General features: G+C 52.2%; 1 protein-coding gene across 8 annotated transcripts; it reads left to right on the top strand.

The window, feature by feature from the left end:
• The first annotated feature begins 468 nt into the window (after nucleotides 1-468).
• PRRG3 (proline rich and Gla domain 3) lies at nucleotides 469-20,371 on the top strand. Of its 8 annotated transcripts, none has more exons than XR_014712930.1 (5): nucleotides 484-591; nucleotides 5,072-5,239; nucleotides 6,187-6,228; nucleotides 7,162-7,365; nucleotides 9,390-9,997. XR_014712930.1 is itself a non-coding variant. In XM_084638619.1 (5 exons), the coding sequence occupies exons 3-5, from the start codon at nucleotides 6,222-6,224 to the stop codon at nucleotides 15,385-15,387; spliced, it is 705 nt and encodes a 234-aa protein (XP_084494745.1). In that variant the 5' UTR covers nucleotides 484-591; nucleotides 5,072-5,239; nucleotides 6,187-6,221; the 3' UTR covers nucleotides 15,388-20,371. The 8 variants fall into 8 exon arrangements, 3 of the variants coding, with proteins under 3 accessions (XP_084494747.1, XP_084494745.1, XP_084494746.1); XM_084638619.1 differs by lacking the exons at nucleotides 7,162-7,365; nucleotides 9,390-9,997 and adding exons at nucleotides 14,112-14,272; nucleotides 14,851-20,371; XM_084638620.1 differs by lacking the exons at nucleotides 7,162-7,365; nucleotides 9,390-9,997 and adding exons at nucleotides 14,112-14,272; nucleotides 14,851-20,371 and having other exon boundaries at nucleotides 5,049-5,239.
• Nucleotides 20,372-20,379: the final 8 nt, after the last annotated feature.

Raw genomic sequence — 20,379 nt, 5'->3', positions numbered from 1 at the left:
AGAATTGTGGCTGAACATGCATGGTGGAGCCAGGTCCCGCTGCAGCCACACACAACGAAGCCCTGGCTTGGTGCGATGGGCCCAGACATTGCGGTGAGGGGCGCATCAGAGCCGCAGCGAGCGGAGACACCTCCCACAGCTTCGTGCCCACTCCCTGCAGCGGCCTGGCATGACCCAGCCATTAGGACTACAACTCCCAGAGCACCCTGCGGCGCAATGGCCTTCAAACCCAGAAATGGGACGGCCCTTCCTTCAAAGGCTGCCCTCTCAGTGGACACAGCAGGCGGCAAGGCCCGCCGTTATCACGCTGATTGGTCACAGCGGGAGAGGCGGTCCTCCCCTCCCTTTTTGTGATTGGGCAGATTAGATGGAATTCTCACGCCTTAGCGACTGAATGATTGGCCGTAAACGTCTGCCAGCTCCGCCCCCGCTCTGTGATTGGACAGAGAGGGCGGCTCAGCCCCGCCCCGCCCCGCCCCTTGTCCGCGGGTGGACACTGGTAGCTGCAGGCTTGGGCTGCGCCGGGCGGGCGGGGAGCCGTCGGCTCTGTGTGTGCGCGCGCGGGGAGCCTGGAGCTGCGGCGGGCATGAGGTACTGGGGGGAGGGGAGGTACAAGGAGGGGGTCGTGGTGAGGGGTATGGGGTGGGGAGTAGGGGCAGGGGTGAGGGGTATGGGGTGGATGGGGAGGGGAGAAGGGGCAGGGGTATGGGGTGGATGGGCGAAGGGGTGATGGGGAGGGGAGAAGGGGTGGGTGTTTAGGGTGCATAGGGTTGGGATAGAGGGGAGGGCCATGGAGTGGGGGAATAGGGCAAGGGGCAGGGGATGAGAGGAGAGGGAGTTGGGGAGGGTAGTGGATGGGGAAATAGGGGGAGATGGAGAAGAAGAGTCAGGAGGCTAGAGGAAAGGGAGAGGAGAGGGCAGTGGGAGGGGGCCCATAGGAATGGGGGGGTGGATAGAGGAGCAGGGACGGGGAGGGGGCCCATAGGAATGGGGGGGTGGATAGAGGAGCAGGGACGGGGAGGGGGCCCATAGGAATGGGGGGGTGGATAGAGGAGCAGGGACGGGGAGGGGGCCCATAGGAATGGGGGGGTGGATAGAGGAGCAGGGACGGGGAGGGGGCCCATAGGAATGGGGGGGTGGATAGAGGAGCAGGGACGGGGAGGGGGCCCATAGGAATGGGGGGGTGGATAGAGGAGCAGGGACGGAGAGGGGGCCCATAGGAATGGGGGGGTGGATAGAGGAGCAGGGACGGGGAGGGGGCCCATAGGAATGGGGGGGTGGATAGAGGAGCAGGGACGGGGAGGGGGCCCATAGGAATGGGGGGGTGGATAGAGGAGCAGGGATGGGGAGGGGGCCCATAGGGATGGGGGGTGGATAGAGGAGCAGCGATGGGGAGGGGGCCCATAGGGATGGGGGGCGTGGATAGAGGAGTGGGTATGTGGAAGGGGCTGGAGGAAGAATGAGATGGATGTCCGGTGGGGGCACTGTGGGGAGTGGAGGAGAAGGGGGGAAGAAATGGGGCAGGGTAGTGTGAAGTAGTATGACTTTTTAGGAGCTGGAGACAACCCAGGGCTGTGGGAATTGGGGGTGCAGTAGAGACTGGGTGGGAGGCTGAGGGGTGTGCTAGAAGAGGGACGGTACTGGGATTGAGGGGGAGGGCGGGCTTGGGGCACTGGAGTAGAGAGGAAGGGGGTTGAGTCCACCTTTGGGAATCAGGAGGGAGGCAGGAATGTCAGGGAAGTGATGGGGAAGGAAAGAGGGGTTGGGATGGGCGGGGGCGCGGGGAAGCACCGATGGCAATGGAGGGAAGAGTGAAACGAATCGGTACTTGAATGCTAAACTCCAAGGAGCTAGGAAAGTATCTGGTAGGGTGTGTGGGTGCTGTGGACTGTGGGGGAAGGTGTGTTCACTGGGGCTACTGTGGGATTTGGGGCAGGTCCAGGGGGCTGAAGCTGGAGCGTGCCTGGCTGGTACGTATCAGCTTACACAGTTGTTTGCGAGCATACCACTCCAAACCTGGTGAGTTTTAGGATTGGTTTGTGGGGACGAATTCTGGTCCCATTAAGGGTTTGTGGATTGGTTTGTGGGATGGCATCCTGGCAACCATGGGGCTTTGTGGTCTCTGGGAATTGGAGCCTGTGGAGCCTTCCCCGATGTGTTGATCTTGGCTTTGAAAACAAAAATAGTTCTTAGAACTTGCAAAGCAGCTGACATCCTTGGCGGTATGACGCCCAACAATCCGGCAGCCTCTCGACGTGCCACCACACGTCAGTGATGTTACGGAATCCCACAACCCGTTCCTGCGCTGGCAAGAAGATCGGGGGTTCTGGCTTATCTCTCTCTCTGCGTACATCCTTCCCTCAGACCACACACCCACGCAGAGTCTGCCTGTATTGCTAGAGGTGGAGGACACCATATTCTACCAGCACAGTTTCCTTCTTCAGCATCATCGTTGGGTGGGGGGAGCCCGGGGGTTGCCAGGTCTGGAAGACACGAATGTGTGACTGCATCAGCATCCCCATTGCTGTATCCCTCACGCCTCCTCACCATTGCCATGGCAACCTCCTATTGATGGTGTATTTATAGAGGAGGAAAACACTGTTCAGAGGGGAACTGATCGGGTGGGCGTTGAGGCTGGGTTCTGGGTTTGGATTCCTTAGCTTTTTGTCATCCTTAGGCAGAAAAAATTAACTCTTCAGTGTCCTTTGAGGTGGAGTATTTTGTGTTCCAGACCCTGTGTTTTGTATGGGTACCTATAATGCTGGTGTGTTCAGAAATGTGAAATACATGCCCAGAATATAAATGCATTTCTATATAATCTATGTCACTTGCTGCTATGATACGTGCACGTCAATCATGTGTATGGTATACGCATGAATATTGAAGTTCATATCTACCAGGTTGTTTTTCCACTGGATTAAATAGCCCTACTCCTTCGTGCTAGGAATATACTCATGTTCCTCACATGACCTGCGTCCCATCAGCTGGCCCTTTGCATGCTTAATTCAAGAATTACCAGCCCGGCCTCAAGCTTATAATTAAGTTTAAAATATCAACTTTCTTAAAATGATCCCCCATCCCCCGCCACACACACACATACCCCTACCCCCTGAAATGTGTCCCCTCGCAAGAGGGGCGTACATCACCGCTCATCAGAGACACCATGTGGCCTAATGAGCCAGGATTCCTGATTTCTAATCCCAGCTCTTGCCACTGACTTGTGTGAGGATAAATTAATGATTGTAGACCACCTTGTCCCTTTTAAGTATTGTTGATGAAGATGAGGGTTTGTGTGTAACCCTCTCCTGTTGACACGTAAATCTTTATTTCTTAATGAAACTGAACATAAGCAAAAATTAGCCAGAGCAAAGCAACCTCTGATTATAGCCGATGCAACTGACCACGTTATAGTTACAAGTTCTCAACCTGTGTCACACCAATGTTTTAGGGACTGAAGTTTCCTCTATTGGGCTAACCAGAGCTTACAAAAAATTTCCGGTGTTGAAAGCATCTATATTGGTCCAGTCTGTCTTCCTAGCCCCTGGTGGAATGTGAGATAGCAGACTGTAAAATCAGGTTATCTTGCTTTTTTCCTTCATCCCCACTTTAATTCCAGCATGTATTTTGCAGTCAATATTTCACAGACTGCTAGAGAATGCTTTAGGCCATTGAAATGTGCATTCCATGTGGTTACAGACTTATTTTCTGTGTCTAACCATTCTTGATACAACAGCTTCTAAAATCATGTAAGACACAGTTGTGGTGTTGGTGGATAGAAATGTTAGTAATAACCAAAAAGAGGTTGTGTGCAAGGTTCACTACTCTCTGCTCTGTTGGGGTAAGAAAAAACTGCTCTGTTACTGGAAGCCTTAGGTTTCTGGGTTTTGAAGAGATGTGACTTTTATTTATTTCGTGAGTAAAGTAACTGGGCTTAGAAACTGTTGCTGAGCTATGTAAGGACTGATCTAGATCTGAGTATTGTAAATCCTGGACCTCAGACTAGTGTAGCTTTTATTTCTTGTTGTTTCTCCCCCCAACCCCCAATAATAAAAGTAAAGTCCAGTGAGAATCTTTTTACCTCTCTGGTTTGCAGTGTCACTAGAGCCCCTGGATGGAATTGGGTTCTGCTGTGCAGATCTGAGATGGGGGGAGAAAAACTGGGGAATTCCTGTAACGATGCATCATGGGCTTGAGCTGGCTAGCAGAGCACAATGGGGAAGTGGTAGAATAGAGTCTGAAGGATCCTCTTGTCACTGGTGAATAGGAAATTGCTCCTGTGTGTGGAGGGACACCTGACACTTCTGCATAATGTGATTTCATTGTTTACAGCAAGTTAACCTTCCAAATGTAGTATTGCCTTCCTGAGTTTGCACACCGCTGTAGCCTCACTGCGGGGCTGTTAGTTTTGCTGTGCAGCATTAATGGAACTCTTCTCATTTGTGCTGCTGCTATTCAGAAGGTTGAGCAGCAGTGAAACAGTCAGCAGTTGTCATTCTGCAGCTACACGGGAAAGCTGTGAACAGCAGACGCATCCACTGGAACCATTAATGGTGGAGAAGGGCTCAAACATAAATACACTGGAGGCTGTTGAGGGGAATGGGTACAGTAGCAGTAGCCGGGTGGTGGGGGAAGGATAGAGTAGCAGGCTGCTCGATTCCCCTAAGCAGTGCATTCCAGCACACTCTCTTTCTAGCAGCTGGGGATACTATTACTATATTACTGTTACTCAACTTGTGTTGAAGTGGTGCCTTGGGCCCTGGTCCATTACTGGACCATTACTGTGTGCCAGGTGCTGTACAAATCCAAACAGCTTATGTTCTGTGGGTGTTTCTTCCTTCATGTGGCTGGTGTATTCACCCTAAAGTTAGCAGGTGCCAGGTGAAGTTTTCAAGCCTGTAGTACAGTATCTATGTGCTGTGGAGATTGGCTTTGATCTGGCACCTCTGGGTGAAGAAATCTTGTTTGTTTCTCACCCTCTGGCTTGGCTCTGGGCTCCTGGCCATCTAGCTCATCTTTCATTTTATGGACACTGTTCTTTATGCACCCAGATGTCCAAACTCTCTTCTTCAAGGGCCTGATCCTGTGAGGTGGTTGAGCATCCTCAATTCCTACTGCCTTAGGGAGCTGAGAACACCCCAAGCAGTCTACATGAGGGAGGCTATGCCAGTAGAGCCACCTAGAGGAGATGCAGCATAAAGAGATCTTTTGCCGGTGTGGTTGAACCTCCAGCCCAAACGAGGTAAGCTATACTGGTAAAAGGACTCATGCTGGCAGCATCTACATGGAGGTTTTTGGCAGCCTAGCTGTGTTTTCACACCCCTGCCCAACATAACTATTCCAGGAAAACTTTGTGGTGTAGACCTGGCCTCCACAGGTTGCAGGATCAGGCTATAAGTTCTCAGACCAGTAAGGCTCCTAAGTGCACACTGAGGGTTTAGACTGGCTGGCAGAGCCTTCCTGGCCACGTAAGAGGCTCTGGCCTTGGAACGAGGGGTAGTTAATGTTAGGGCAGCAGAAGTTGGACGTAGCCTGGCAGTGAAGTACAAAGTCTCCTGCTGTGGGGAGAGGTTGTAAAGCACTTTGCAAGCCTGCATGTTCTAGGCCTCTCGCCCGCCAGCCTGAGGCTAGATGATATAAAGCAGTCAGTTAATATGTGGGGATTGAGTGTGCTACATCTCTCCTGCATGATGTGATGGAGCAGAAGCCATGGGGGCGTTTTTACCCTCTCCTACTGAAGTGGGGCACATTGCTCACTGAGAGACAAAGATGCTCTGAGCTGACTGATGGGAATCCCTGTAGGCCTTGTGGCCTGCCTCTTGGGCACTCGGGAGTTATGCAGAGCCACTGATATGCTCTGTCTTGAAGCCAGGGGATTTGGGGGCAGCCAAATGGACATGTGGGGTGGGAGGTCTGAAAGTGGGTTGGATGAGCTGGCGACGGCCAGCTGCCATTCTGCGACATGTGGTGTGTACCAAAGGAGCCTGGGGGCAGTATTGGGTGGGTCATGGTTTCCTGTAGAGATGATGGGTATATAGAGCTCAGCTGGGTCCTGCAGCAGGCTGCCTAGGCTCCAGAAAAAGCCATCTTTCCCCATGGATCAGTCCCTGCTACTGGTGTGACCAAGGGCTTGGAACCACGGCCTGTGGCTTTGAGCCCTCCATGACTCTCCCATTTTCTTCCCAACAGGTAGGTGAAAGCCCTGAGTATCTGAGCAAGACAGCATGGCAAGTAAGTATTTCCCAATGAGGGCCTCAAGGGCAGGGAGGGGCAAGCGTGGTGTCTTCACCTCTTCTGGAGCAAGGGGTGTTGGGGGACGGGTCTCTTGCATGTGGTGGGGGAAAGGGCTGGTAGCCTCCTCTTTGAGAAGAGGGTAGGGAATAGTCTGTGTTGCCTTGGGTCTTAGAGTGGGGCAGTGTCATGGCCCCTTCTAGGATCAGAGGCTTGAGGCACGGCTCTGTCTCTTCCTGCACATCTCTTCGTTGTGTGTTCCTGGGCTGCAGAGTCAGAGCCTGGTGTACAGGAGAACAGCTGGGTGAATTGCTGGTCCCTCTCGCATGCCTGTAGCACACCAGGCACCCCCACTCAACTGCGTTTTCAGTTATGCCACCATTTGGCTCAGCCTTGCTCTCACCACCTTATCAAGCCAGAGTGGGCACAGATTGCTGACCTAATAGCCCCAGTCATGCAGAGTGCTGCTCTGCCCTTCCCACAGTGCACTGGTCACTGCTTAGGCAGCCTGCCTGGTCTGCTTTCCATGCTGGGGCCATTTGGCTGGGGGCCTGTTACCTGTGCTGCCCAGGTGGTGGCGCTCATTTGTGCACTGTGTTCACAACAACCCACTTCTTCAGCAGTAATTTGACTTTGTTCTGCTCCAGTCGCCAGTATGGCTCCTGGGAGTATGGTATGGGCAGATCTGAGAGTGCTGTGGGCATTGACTAGCTGGGAAGGGGAGGTTACCCAGGCCCTACAGTTGCTGTGTAAGCAAACAGCCAAGTAACCCACTGTAATGGCCGCTGCTTGGACTAGCGAGCTGTGCTGTGACAATATCAAGGGCCTGATTGCTCAGCACGATAAAGCTGGGACAGTAATAGCAGGGTGGAAAAAGCATGTTTGATCTTTAAAGAGCTACACTGAATCCTCCCTGCTCGCTCTTGTGTGCAGCCTGATGTGCTGCTGCGTGGCACAGAGGCTGCATTCAGTGCTCCGCTGGGAGCTGAGGATAGCCCTGGTTCTGAAGCCAGACTGGGAGAGGCCAGGGATCTTGGGATCTGCTTGGGGCATGCCAGGATCCAGACCTGACAGTGGAGACAGCGGTCGAGCTGAGCCAGCAGGAAGAGCTGGGGGACGAGGGCTACTCTGTGCCAGGTACGCAGCTCTTTGTTATATATATTGTGCCAGTGGCTGAGGGCAGGTGCAGGGGAAAGAGTGGCTTGTTATGGATGCTGCCATTAGTGCTTTTTAAAAGGCACTTGTCGCCTCAGACAAGGGTGGAAGGGCCCACCTCTCCCCCTACCCTGCCATCCCTGGCTCCACAGTTACCAAGCCCTTCCCCAATAATTCCCCAGTAACACTGCCCAATGCCTTTTTGGCCATATGAGCCACGTTCACTGTTAGGGTGGCTGTACCCAGCAGCCGCTGAGCAATGCCATCTGCTTGGACTCGAAGCTGGTGAAGTAAGGGGGGAAAACAAAATAACACAAACTGCAGCTTAAGCCTACAAATAAGAACTTGGTGGCAGGAAGCTACCTCTTGTCTGCTGTGGCCAAACGTTTGTGGCACTGCATCTGTTGGTCCCTGGGCTATGGCACCCAATTAGCATGCTGCTCTTATCTGGCCTCAGTCATGTGCCATTCTGTCTGATTAATGCATGAAAGACAGTCATTGGCATATTTTGTTATCAAAGTGATGTAGAGCTAACACAGGCCATGGGAGCTGCCAGGATAATTACTGTTTATCCTACCTGCTGTCAGGCACTGAATGCATTGAAAGAAATCTACCGTGGATACCAATTAACTGTAATCCTTATTCCTTTGTGTCTGTAAATCTTTCGTCACGCTTGTGCTCCAGCGTAGAGAGGGAGATCTTCAGGGGCACACCCTGCTGTTGACAGTCACTGGGGCTCACTGGTCTTAGTGCCTTTGAAAATCTCTACACCCCCCCCCCCCCACACACACACCTCCCATCCAGTTTGGAGGCAATGCTTATTCCCCTTTACCCTGTAGAATAGGGGAGGGCAAATTGCGGCCTGTGGGCTGGATCCGGTCCATCAGGGCTTTCAATCCTGCCCGCGGGATTGCCAGCCCTGTGGCGCAGCAGGGCTAAGGCAGGCTCCCTGCCTGCCCTGGCCCTGCGCCGCTCCCGGAAGCAGCTGGCATCACATCCCTATGGTCCCTGGGGAGGGGAGGGGAGAGGCAGAGGGCTCCGTGCAGTACCCTTGCCTGCAGGCACCACCCCCCTGCAGCTCCCGTGGCCAATGGGAGCTTTGGGCAGGGGGTGGTACCCGCAGGCGAGAGCAGCACATGGCGGAGCTGCCTGCCCCACCCCCAGGAGCCACTGCCAGACATACTGGCCACTTCCAGGAATGGTGCAGGGCCAGGGCTGGCAGGGAGCCTGCCTTAGCCGCACTGCTGCGACCCTAGAGCCACTTGAGGTAAGCAGCGCCGGGTCGGAGCCCACAACCCAAACTCCTCCTGCATCCCACACCCCAACCCTCTCTCAAACTCTGCACCCCCTCCTGCACTCCAAACCTCTGCTCTGAGCCCCCTTCTGCACCCCTCACCCCTCCTGCACCCCAACCCCTTGTCCTGAGCCCCTTCCTGCACACTGCATCCCATCCCACACCCTCTCCTGCACCCCAACCACCTGCCTCAGTCCTATATTCATGGCCCTGCATACAATTTCGCCACCCAGATGTGGCCCTTGGGCCAAAATGTTTGCCCACCCCTGCTGTAGAAGCTGACGCAACCCCTGCCTTCTCTGAGCCTGTCCCCCAGTGTCCACTTGAGTGACTCCAGGGCTAACCTACCAGCCTCCTGCCTCGCTCTGATATCCCTTGCTCACTCTTGCTGGGACCATCGGCACAGACATGTCTCTGAGGCTCCTGTTTGCCTGATAAGTAGTCTTTGATTGTGTGGTTATACTGACTGTCAGTAGCTCCCCATCCCTTCCTTGTCCTTCGTTCCAACGATTTAGCATCTCCACCCTTCTTGTAACAATTGTGAATTCTAAGGGGTCCTTGCGGGCTCCAGTCCAAGGAGAGCCTTTCTGGAGGCACTGGCATTCAAAATTGAGCTAGAACAATGACTTCCATTGTGTTCCTTAATGATCCAAGGAATGATCAAGCTTTTGATTTCCTTATTGAAGCTCTTATTTGTTTCTTTTCATTATAGAAGCCAGTATAGCACCGTGGATGTCCCAGAGCAGGGAATGGGCCAGGTGGCAAGGTTGCACAGTGTTGGAAAGGCTGGCAAACCTGAGGTCCAGGAAAAGCAGGAACAGGCTTGTCACTTCAGGAAACACAGAGGGAGACTCAAAGGAGATCGGAGTGAGTGTTCCAGTGTGAGGAGGAGGAAGTGAGGTGCACTTCTGAAAGACTGGATGGGTCAAGGCAGAAGGCCGAGGAGCTAGTGCCATGCTATTTCCAGAAAGATAGGAAATGACTTGAGGATAGACAGCTCCATTGTGAAATCTCCACCCAGTGCATGAAGGCTGAAGAGCAGATGACAGCCAAAGCTGACCCAGCAACCGATCCCTGCATCATCTGCTCAATACATCCCTGCTAAGCTGTTCAGTGCTCCTCTCAGGACAGCTCCCTCACAGCCATTCCCCATGAAACTCCTTCACAAAGACTGAAGAAATAGGAGAGCTGGGGCCCCAGCGAGATGCACTTGACTGTAAAATAGCCTCTCCATTCCCATTGTTTTTGTAAATATGTTGCTCTGGTCTGGTATTGCAGTTGGCCTGCATCTTTGTATAATAAAGTAGATTCTGGAGAAGTCATTGTAATTCACATCCTTCATATTGTTCTTTATTATCCATGTCGAGCTGTCTGCGGTGACTCAGGAGCGTGACTACCAACCTCAGGGCAGACTGCTAAGAACCAGGGCACAAACCCCAAATTGCCTGCTAGTTCTATACTTAGATTTCGCCAACCAATTATTAAGTGTAAACTCCGGCTCAGTAACAGCCTTCATATGGAGTCATATTATATACTGATATGCCATATATCAGTCGCACCTTAGATCTCACACTGAAGACAACACTTGTAACCAATCCTATAATAAACTATTTAAAGATTTAGTAAATAGAAAAGGAAATGAGTTATTTACAAGATTCAAGCAGGTAAACATAAATATACAAATGAGTTACAATCTTAAGTTTCAAGAGGTAGAAGCTTTTATAAAAAGCAAGCTCTATATGTCCTTTAGGGCTAACGTGGACTAAGCTCTGGGGATCTTTTGCTTATGCATAGAAAATCTTGCCCCCCAGAGTCCAAGCATCATAGAGATCCAGTTCTTTATTGTTAAGTGTTTTTATTTCTCTCTCTCCATGCAGGGGACTGGACTAGATGACCTCTCAAGGTCCCTTCCAGTCCTATGATTCTTTGTGCTCTGAGTTGTGAACTCAGCTGATGGGAGGAATCCACTTGCATGACTCATCTTCGTGGTGGGAGGAAGAGCAGAGCAACAAATGTCTTTTGTTCTCTTTAATGTTCTACAATAGTCCATCTGATGTTGATGGGCCTTCCTCTTGGCCAGGACGTAACACCTTCTGTTGGTGACTAGCACTTTACACTAGTTAATGTCTCTGTTGTCTGGTGATTTACAGCGTCACAGAAGCTTACAATACAAATGCTTAAATATTACTTGCAGCGTCTGTATCCCGTATTTTGAGGTGAGATTAATGCATGCAGCAATTCACAAGCAATCTGTAAAGGTTAAACATGTTATTAAATTCTCATACCTATTTTAATAACACTAACACACAGGTGAGCCAGACTGCTTCCAGCTGTATATTTTTCCGTGATCAGTTGAGACATGAGGACTTTGGCATGAGCTGCCACCTGATTTGCCAGTGTCACAGTCCATACAACAGCAGTTCTCTCTTTCATAAACTCCCTCACCAGAGCAAATATTAATAAACCCCAGGGAAAAAAAGTAAATGCAGTAACTCATCAAGTGTATCCCATCATGACCAAAAGATGGTGGCATGTCATAGCAGTAATTGCTAATAACACATCAATGCCTCTGGAGCAGTATACTCCATAAAACCACTCACCATACCAGTTGAGAGTAGGAAAAATGAAGGTCTCATGAAAACATAAGGAGAAACCTGCCACCAATATAGCAACAAATGACTCCTAGTTAAAGACAAGGTAACATTTTTAGTTAACTGCTCGCATGATCCTTCTTCCAAGTCCTGCCATTAGTTAGAAAGTGTGTGCACAGAGCACTTACTGTCTGGGCAAATTGCAGGCTGTGCTAATGAACAACTGCTTCATGTGTAACAGTTTGGCTGTGTGAAAGTTGTTTCAAATCCCGCTGCCCTCTCACTCCATTGTGCACAGGAGACCTTGCCTTTGCTTTCACATGGATTTTGCAAAATGCATGTGATTGCAGAGATAATTACTGCAGTAGTCAGTGAAGTGTCATGACTGGTAACCCACCTGGCCTTGTCTCCCAAATGTGCACTGTCCTGGATACAGGTCTCTGGGTTTGTGCCACCTGGGAATGGTTTCATGAACTGAGGCACTGGTTGGCCTGCTGGGTGACCCTGAATTGCTGTGGGGATAGAGACCCCATCACTGCCTGGGACGTTCCGTGAGAGTATGGGTCCCCTCTGTTCTCCTGGAAGAGTCCAGAGTGTTTGACCATTCTCCTGCGTGCTCTGAGCACCCTGGGTATGTTTGCATGATCTTTGTGTGATCCCTGATTATTTAAATCCATCAATTCTCTTTGCCACCTTGGCTGCTCTGAGCACATGCCACTGGATGGAATGCCATGCCATTGCGAGAATCTGAAACCAGCACCTGCTGGAGACTTCCTAGCCCCAAACTGGGACCCAAGGGAGAAATAACTGTCCTGGGTGGATAGCTTCCACAGGGCAATTGCCACTCTTCGGCAGGGTGATTGGCTGTCTCCTCCTTGTGGGCTGGTGCTTCTGCATTGGGGCTAGTCCACACCCACTGCACTGAAAAGTGTCCTTTCTTAGTATGAAGTTATGCAGCTGCTTGCTGCTCCTCACAGGTCCTGAACCACTTGGTGTCCCCAATTTGTGGCATGGTGTGGACCCAAAGTGGGATTTCATCTGTGGAGTGTCATCCTTGTGTACTGCACAGATCCAGCCATAGGTGGGGTAGGGGCATGAGCGTTGCAGCCGAAGCTGCGTGAACTGCTGGTATTGGTCTCTGGCTCTTCACAGATGCTGTCAGGGCTCTCTGTACTTCGTAGCAGCTGTCGGATGCACCTCAGGATGGCCTCTCCAAAGCTCCAGCTGGAACCATTCCTGAGCTGAGGGTTTGTCCTGGCCTGTTTGAGAAAGGGAGATGGAAATAATTCCAACTCCTGGGGAACTATGGGAGTTTGGCCTCATCTCCGACAATCCCTCGGGGATCACAGAAGGCCCTTTAGAATCTCTCACCCTGCAATGGTGTACTGGGAACGTGGGATTGGTAATGCAGCATAAGGGGCGGGGAGAGTGGGGGAGAGCACAGCTAGCATAGGTGCATTGGCCCATTGGTACTTAGATTGGCATGATCCCCTGCTGCAGCTATCGTGGTTCAGCGCTGGTGCAGATGCCGCCTAATCTGCTGACCTATAATGTAGCTGCAGCATAGGCTGTGAGGATGACGTAGAGAAGGGCTGCAAAAGCCCCAATCTCCTTCCCTCAGACGGTGGTGCCTCTTAACCGAGAGTCCCTGCTCATCATTGGTTCTGGCAGCAGATAGACGCATGGCACGTTGGTTCTCCTGAGCCATGGTGGTGCTGCCGGCCACGCAGCCTGCCAGGGGAGGGCTCAGACCCTCTGCCTCGGGAGCTCCTGTTCCTCCATCCATGCCTCTTCCCTGGGCCCTGGGGCTGCCGCCTCCTGTTGTGGCCATAAAGGGGGCAGTGCCATAGCGCTACCAGTTGTGCTCCGGTCCCCTATTGCAGTGGGCACTTTGCCTCTAATTCAGCCGGTGGTTCCCAGCCAATTGAACTGAGTGCACGTGGTGTTGTAAGGAACCAGGGCAGGTGTACAGGATGGCTGGACCAGCCCAGATTGGGTGTTGCATAGGCTTCCGATGCCGTTAGACAGGAGACTGCAGGTGGGTGATATTGCAACAGGAGACCCTCAGTCACATGCAGGGAGCAGCAAACCAAAGGGCAGACAGGGTTTTAACATGAACAATATACCCCAGGTGTGACTAAAATCCCTTTGGAGCTTGGCCAATGCTTTTAGTGGATGTGGCCCAGGGTCCCTCCGTGATCACCACTGCATTGTGTGGGTTGATTGCAGGCTGGGTTCTGATCTCCTCCCCCTGCATCCCAACAGCACTGGATTTCACTTGGGCAGAGGGGCGGGACGGACAATAGCACCGAGGGCCTGAAGTTACAACCAGCCCGGTATAGCACTCGCACGTTTTCCCCTCAGTCTAGTCCTGCCCGCACTTGGAAGCACTCAGGGCTGTTGAGAGAGAGGGATGGGCTGTGATGTGGCACTGCCGAGGTCATTGTGTTCTGCTGGTGTGGGGGTGGGGACTATTAAAACTCTACTTGTGACTCTCTCTTGCCATTGTCCTCCCTCAGCCCAGCGCAGGGTTCCCGTCTGGCTCCATCACGCTAGCACTGGCCAGCTTGGTCGTAGGCAGCGGGAGAGCCTGTAAGGGCTGCTCAACGCTGTTCTGCCCCCTCTCTGGTAGGATGTTGTGCCCTCTGAGCTCGCGGGACTGGGTGGGTGGACTCTAGCACTGGGCTGTGTAGCATAGCCAGTGGGCACCTGTGCTGCTGGGTACCCAAAGCTGCCACCTGTGTAGTAGCCTGGTCCCTGTGGCAGCGAGAGGCCGCTCGTTGGATCGTGCTGGGGCTGGGTGCGTGGGAGTCCTTAGCGCCTCTCTGCGTTGTGTGTTTCAGTGTTCCTGGGGGCCAAGAATGCCCACTCGGTTCTCAAACGCTTCCCCCGGGCCAACAGCTTCCTGGAGGAGTTCCGCCAGGGCACCATCGAGCGAGAGTGCATCGAGGAGATCTGCAGCTATGAGGAGGTCAAGGAGGTGTTTGAGAACAAGGAGAAAACGGTACATGGGGGGTGAGGCTGTGGGGAGCAGAGCCCGAGGAGATGGAATAACTCGAGCCCTGAGGGGGGCGTGAAGGAGATGGAGGGGAGAGAGAGCGGATTGCCCTGCCCGTGAGGTGGTTTGTTCCCTGGGTGTCAGCAGGAAACCTGAGCTCAGCTCACCTGTCCCACGCAGCGCCATCTCCCTGCCAGGTGTCCTTGCACTGCAAGCCAGGGTGTGGGCAAGGCATGGCTGGTACTGCTACCGTGCGCTTGTGGCCCGCTCCCTGCCCCCCAGTCTAACCAGGGCAGGAGGTGGTGCTAACACAGGGGCCCTCAGCCTCTCATGGGGCCGCTTGCTGCTGTCAGGGCGAGAGCCCAGAAACCTGTGCACTGGTTCCCATGATGTCTCCGGTACTGGCTCCCGGGTTTGTGTTCCGTTGGAGGGGAACCAGTAGGCGGTGGCGGAACAGTTCTACCTCAGCTACAGGGTAGAAGTTGGGCGTGTAAGCGAGCAGCCCCTTCCTTCGGCCACCAAGCTGAGGGGCACTGCTTTGACATGAACGCCTGTGACTGGTGCTGGTTTGTTCCCCTCTGCAGATGGAGTTCTGGAAAGGCTACACCAACTCTGTCTACTCCGTCAAGGACCCCGGGCAGGGCACAGAGCGCTCAGATGCCATGTATGTGGTGGTGCCTCTCCTGGGAGTGGCTCTGCTCATAGTCATTGCCCTGTTCATCATCTGGAGGTGTCAGCTGCAGAAGGCCACGCGCCACCGTCCCTCGTACGCCCAGAACCGCTACCTGGCCAGCCGAGCGGGCCGCAGCATTCCCAGGGTCATGGTGTACCGAGAGACATCTCACAGCCAGGGGGACGGCCAGTCCCAGCGCGAGCCAGGCAGCAGGGTGCCTGCTGATGGCAGAGCAGGAGGCAGCTCCCAGCTGGATGGCACTCTTTACCCGCCGGAGCATTCCGTCTCAGTCCTCTCCAGACTGTCTAGCGCCACCCCGCCCCCTTCCTACGAGGAGGTGACCGGGCACCCGGAGAGCAGCAGTGGCGAGGAAACCAGCGTCTCCTACAATGACCCACCACCCAAATACGAAGAGATAGTGGGAGTGGCCCCTGCCTTGGGCAAATAGTGGCGCTAGCTCCCTGCGCCTGGACCCTCCTCTTGGTGTAATTCTCTCTCTCACTTTTACTAGACGATGCCATCACGGAAAAGCCTTACCTTCTTCGCTCACCAAAAATAACCGTCCTTAACGGGGGGTGGGGGGTGGCACCAGAGTCCAGGCTGGGGTGCAGTGGAGAGCAGCCACCGATGCAAGAAGCCACAAGCCCTGGAGATCCCCCCTCTCCTGCAGCCACAATCCAGCTTGCACAGGCTCTGCATGGAGAGAGACCAGCCCCCTAGAGGCACCCTGGCAGGTTGTGTTAGGTTCCTTGGTGCCCATGATCACTGGGGTGAAAGGATCTCGCAGCAGTGGAGTTCCTCTCCCTGTATCCCAGCAAAGCCCCATTTCTTTTTGTAGTGGGAAGAGCAGAGCAGCATGAACAAAACCTTCCCGAGGGGCAAGAGGTGCTTCCTGCCCACCCCAAACAGGCGGCTCTGCCCATGCGACGTGGCACTCACAGAAGCGGGGAGGGGTGCTCCGTGGAGCGCCAGGCTGCGAGAACGGAGAATGGCCCCGCCAGCCCTTTCCCATAAGTGCCATAACAGCAGGAGATGAGTGGCAGATTGTCGCTGGCCCTGTGGGGGTTCTTGTCGGTGTGTTCAATCCAAAAAATAGGTGTAGTGTCGTCCTGTGTTTGAAACAGCCACACTGCTGCCTCGGTGCCCACCTCAGCCTCACTGCATATGCACACACTGTCCCTGGCATCCATGGCGCTGAGACGCCCGTAGTCATGGGACCAGCGAACAGAGAGACAGGATCTTTTCAATGTTTCTTGCAGCATCCATCAGTGGAGCCGATGATGGTTTGTGCCTCAGCAATCGTGTTGTTCCTACGTCTGGATGAGGTTCTGTTTTTCCCTGCATCTGGACTGTGGGATCTTTGTCTGGGAGAGGGTAGGGGATGGTCCTGGCTATTTCACTGCTCACTTGTTTAGCACTGATATTTTATTTTACCTTTGGAAGATTTATTTTTCCTTGGTTTCTTGCCAGGGGTGTGTGTGAATGTCAATCACTTGAGATCCCTGTACAGCTTTGCACAAGGGGTGAAACAAATCCACTCTCTAGCTCTGTTACCAGGATCAGTGAAACAGATGCAGTTTATATCGTCCTCCTCCCTCTTCTCTGCTCATTCTGCCCACCTGCATTGTTGTGATCTTCTGCGGGATGCAGCTGCAACCAGGGAGATGTTTTGTGATCCTGTATCTTATTTCCAAAGGGGAATATCCCAGGGGCTAGCGCCTGTGTAGAGAATGTCTCTAGAGGTGGGGACTGGGGTTTGTGTCTCAATGATCACTGCTTTTCGTAACATCTGTTCTAGCGAGCGGTGCTTCTGTAACAATTGGGGATGAGGGTGTTGAGCTGGGATTGTCCTCTTGTGCCTCCTGTCTTTGTGTGTGGCTGAGGCAGGTGGGCAGTGGTCTGTCCTTTTGCCCTGCATGACGCCAAATCAAAGATTGATTCTGGCAGATTTTTAAGGTTCTTCCCTTTCTTTAAGTGTGGGGATGCCTCTTCCTCCTTGACTCTTCCCCGTTCCCCTCCCAGACCTCTGCCAGGGCCTCTTCCACAAATTGGACACAGTTAAAGAGGATGTCTTTCCATCCCATTCCCCATCCCACCATGCTCCAGCTTCCTATACCAGTGCAGTCTGTGAACAATCTGCAGAAAGGAATGCTTTGAACTACATGCTCACCAGGCTGGAGGCAGATGCAGTGCAGCACCCCTGCCATCCTGCACCCCAGACGTGCTTCCCCATGTCCATTGCAGCTTTGCTTCTGCGGGACCATCAGCTCTGCAAGGTGAGGATGTGAGACTGGTCTCCAAGGCCCACAGTGTGATCTGTGCTGAGGCTACTGTACAGAATCTGCTAAGGCAGAGGGGAATCCCTGGGGCTTTGTGAGATCAGGGCGAATTGACTTGGGACCGTAGGGCCTGGTGCACCTGCCAGGGTAAGGCAAGCATGACTTGCTTCAGCGTCTTGTGTTGCCCCTTGCTGCCTTCTGGAGCTCACACAGTTGGCAGGGCAGGGCAGAGCTAGAGGAGGCAGGAGGCACAGACGAGGGAGAGCAGAGGAACAAGGGAAAGGGGAGGGGGAATTGTGGGTGAACATGGTCTTGTGAAGTAAAGTGGGGGAAAGAGGAACTCAGTGCTGTCCAGCCCATAACTCAGAGGAAGCCCCTAGACACTCAGGCGCTCTGAATAGCCAACTGAACCGTGCTGCCGTCAGCTCAGGTGCTTTGTGATGTTTCTGTTCAGCAGGAAGTGCTGTGCGGGGAGTTGCCGGGGCTGGTGGACTCTTTCCCCTCCCCAACCCCTGGCAATGTCTCCAGAGGCTGGGGCTGGCCATATGGGGAGGAGGCATTTTCTGCATGGTGCATGTTTGTTACAAGACACTACCAAGCATCACAAATGTGACTCTCTGTTGAAGATCCCATGTTCACAGCATTGTGCTTTATATGCAGCCAGGAGGTCAAATCTCCACTCTTTCCTATGACTTTTGGTCACTTGTAACCGTAAAGAGATCTATGAAACATCACAAACATACAGAGGCTGCATGTTGTGGGGCAGATTATGGTTAAGGCATAGGACTGGGAGCTAGAAGGTCTGGATTCTGGCCCTGTCCCTGAGGCAGTGTGTGACCTTGGGACAGTCACTTACCCTGTCTGTGATTCAGTTTCTTCCTCCGGACAGACAGTAGCTTGTGGGGGTGTTGTGAAGCTAAATTTACTGCATGTAAAGTGCTTTGAGATCCTTGGATCAAGGTACAAACAATCCAGTGCAAGATAAATGGACGGAGCTTAGGAAAGTTCCCTATAAGATTCTGCAGGTTCTTTTGAGCTTCCTCAGTCTGCAGAGGCCTCTTGGGTTTAAGAGTGCTTTGGTGCGTGGACATGGATTGGATTACCTGTGGGGTTTCCATAGGGGCTGTGTTGAACTTCAGGCTATAGGGCTACCAATTTAAAACCAGAACGTGCTGTCAGACTCTCTAGAGTTGCAATGCACACTCAGTGGCCCAGCTTCCATCAGCAATAGTGGACCTCATGCTCCCATGCTGCTCCCTTGTATCTGTTCTTGGGCCCATTTCAGAATGCATGGAATGTGCAGAAATTGAAGGCGTGGGCTGATCTGGCTAAGGCCTGGATTTCACAGAATATCGTCAGCTTTTTTTTTTTTTTTAAAGAAACAAGGCGTCAGACACACTGATCATGTTTGGTTTTCTAAATATCTTTTTTGAAAAATCTGTGTTTTAGTCCCTGACTTTTTATTGCGGTCAAAACATTGAGAACCAAACATCATGAGTAGTTACAGAGAGCAACTTAATTAAACAGTGGACCAAATTCCTTGCTCTTACGAGGGCACAACTCCATTGTCATACACCAGCTGTGAATTTGGCTCTCTGACTGACATCACCTTTGTTATTGTTTCCCAGTGGGCTTTTGCCTCACTCCAAATTCTTTCCTTCTCTTCCCCTCTCTTCAGAAAACAGAAGCACAATGAGCACAGTAAAATCAAAGAGAAACCCCAGCAAAAGGTTTAATGAAACCAACAAAAACCGTGTGCCTCAAACTTCCCTAAACTCTTTAAACCTCTTCTGCAGTCCTGTGAACCTAAAAGCTGCAACATTGTGCAAAGGCAGAGGAGCCTGACAGTGATCAGAAAAAGAAAAGGAGTACTTGTGGCACCTTAGAGACTAACCAATTTATTTGAGCATGAGCTTTCGTGAGCTACAGCTTACTTAATCGAATGCATCACGAAAGCTTGTGCTCAAATAAATTGGTTAGTCTCTAAGGTGCCACAAGTCCTCCTCTTCTTTTTGCGAATACAGACTAACACGGCTGCTACTCTGAAACCAGTGATCAGAAAGTGACCCATGGCAGCGTGGCCATGAAATGCATCCAGTACACAAATGGCATAAAGTGAACTCTGTTTTGCTTTTAGTGTTGCTAATAGCACTGGAAGGCTAATTCTGTCTTGCAGGGTCTGATATTTATCTTGGAGATGTCCCCTTTTCAAAGCTGCTTTGGAAAAGTAGCTGATTACTGCTTACTGGATCTGAACAATGGTTCAGCTCTGTTACTTTCTTGAGGAGAAATGGATTATTGGTGATGTTTATGTAGTGCCCATGAGTTGCACAGTGCACTTATGCCCTGACTGTTACAAGGACGACAGCTTACACTTAGGATAAGCACGAAAGGAATTACTGAGGGAATGAAACTGCCCGTACTCTTGTTGCATGCCATCTTGGAAAGCAATCCAGTTGCTTCTCTGAGCTGCACCTCCCACTGTCTCTTTTACAACCCTGCTGGTGAGTTCCTCATTGCAAGGCGCTTGGCTTAGCCAGGGGGGCTCCTGCTCTCTCCCTTGTGCCCCCCCTTCTTGTTGGCAGCCCCCTGATGTGGTGGTCTCACTGTGCTAGTATTGAAGCGTCCAGCACTGCCATCCCTGTAATGTTACCAAGCACAAACCTCCCCCCACAAGCACCTGAAAGGACATTTCAGCTGGATGGAAACTCCCGTCACTACATACACCTCTCAACTGTCCCAGGTTTGCCTCTGGCCCAAGCACCTCCTGTGTTCTCACTCCTTCATTCTGGAAAATGTCTGACAGTGGAATGGTGGACTCAGGAAACTGAAGGTTAGAGAAAATGTTATTTCTGTTCCAGGCGCCGCGCTTGCATTGTTTGCAGATGCCTGCACTACTGTTTGTTGTCTCTCTCTCTCCTTCTGGGGCTGTGGTCCACACGTGGGCCTTAGTGGGCTGAGAGGTATATATGGTCTGTAGCCGGATCAGGATCCACCAGAGCCTGAAAAGGAACAGAGGGAGATAGATGGGAATTTATTCCTCTCTCTCTCTCTCTCTCTCTGTAATATTCACAGTAATTAACCCTGCGGTTTGTATTCTGTAAAACTTGGTATATTTCTGTGCCAAAATGTTATTTATTAAAAAAAAAACCAAAACACTG

Source organism: Lepidochelys olivacea (genome assembly GCF_965140295.1).
Source record: "Lepidochelys olivacea isolate rLepOli2 genome assembly, chromosome: 9".
Classification (NCBI taxonomy): Eukaryota; Metazoa; Chordata; order Testudines; family Cheloniidae; genus Lepidochelys; species Lepidochelys olivacea.
This window is presented reverse-complemented; position numbering and strand designations above follow the sequence as displayed.

Bases quoted from the DNA above. Each gene is read 5' to 3' on its own strand.
- PRRG3 (XM_084638621.1), top strand. The intron at 14,273-14,850 runs GTACATGGGGGG...TCCCCTCTGCAG, and splicing joins TTGAGAACAAGGAGAAAACG to ATGGAGTTCTGGAAAGGCTA.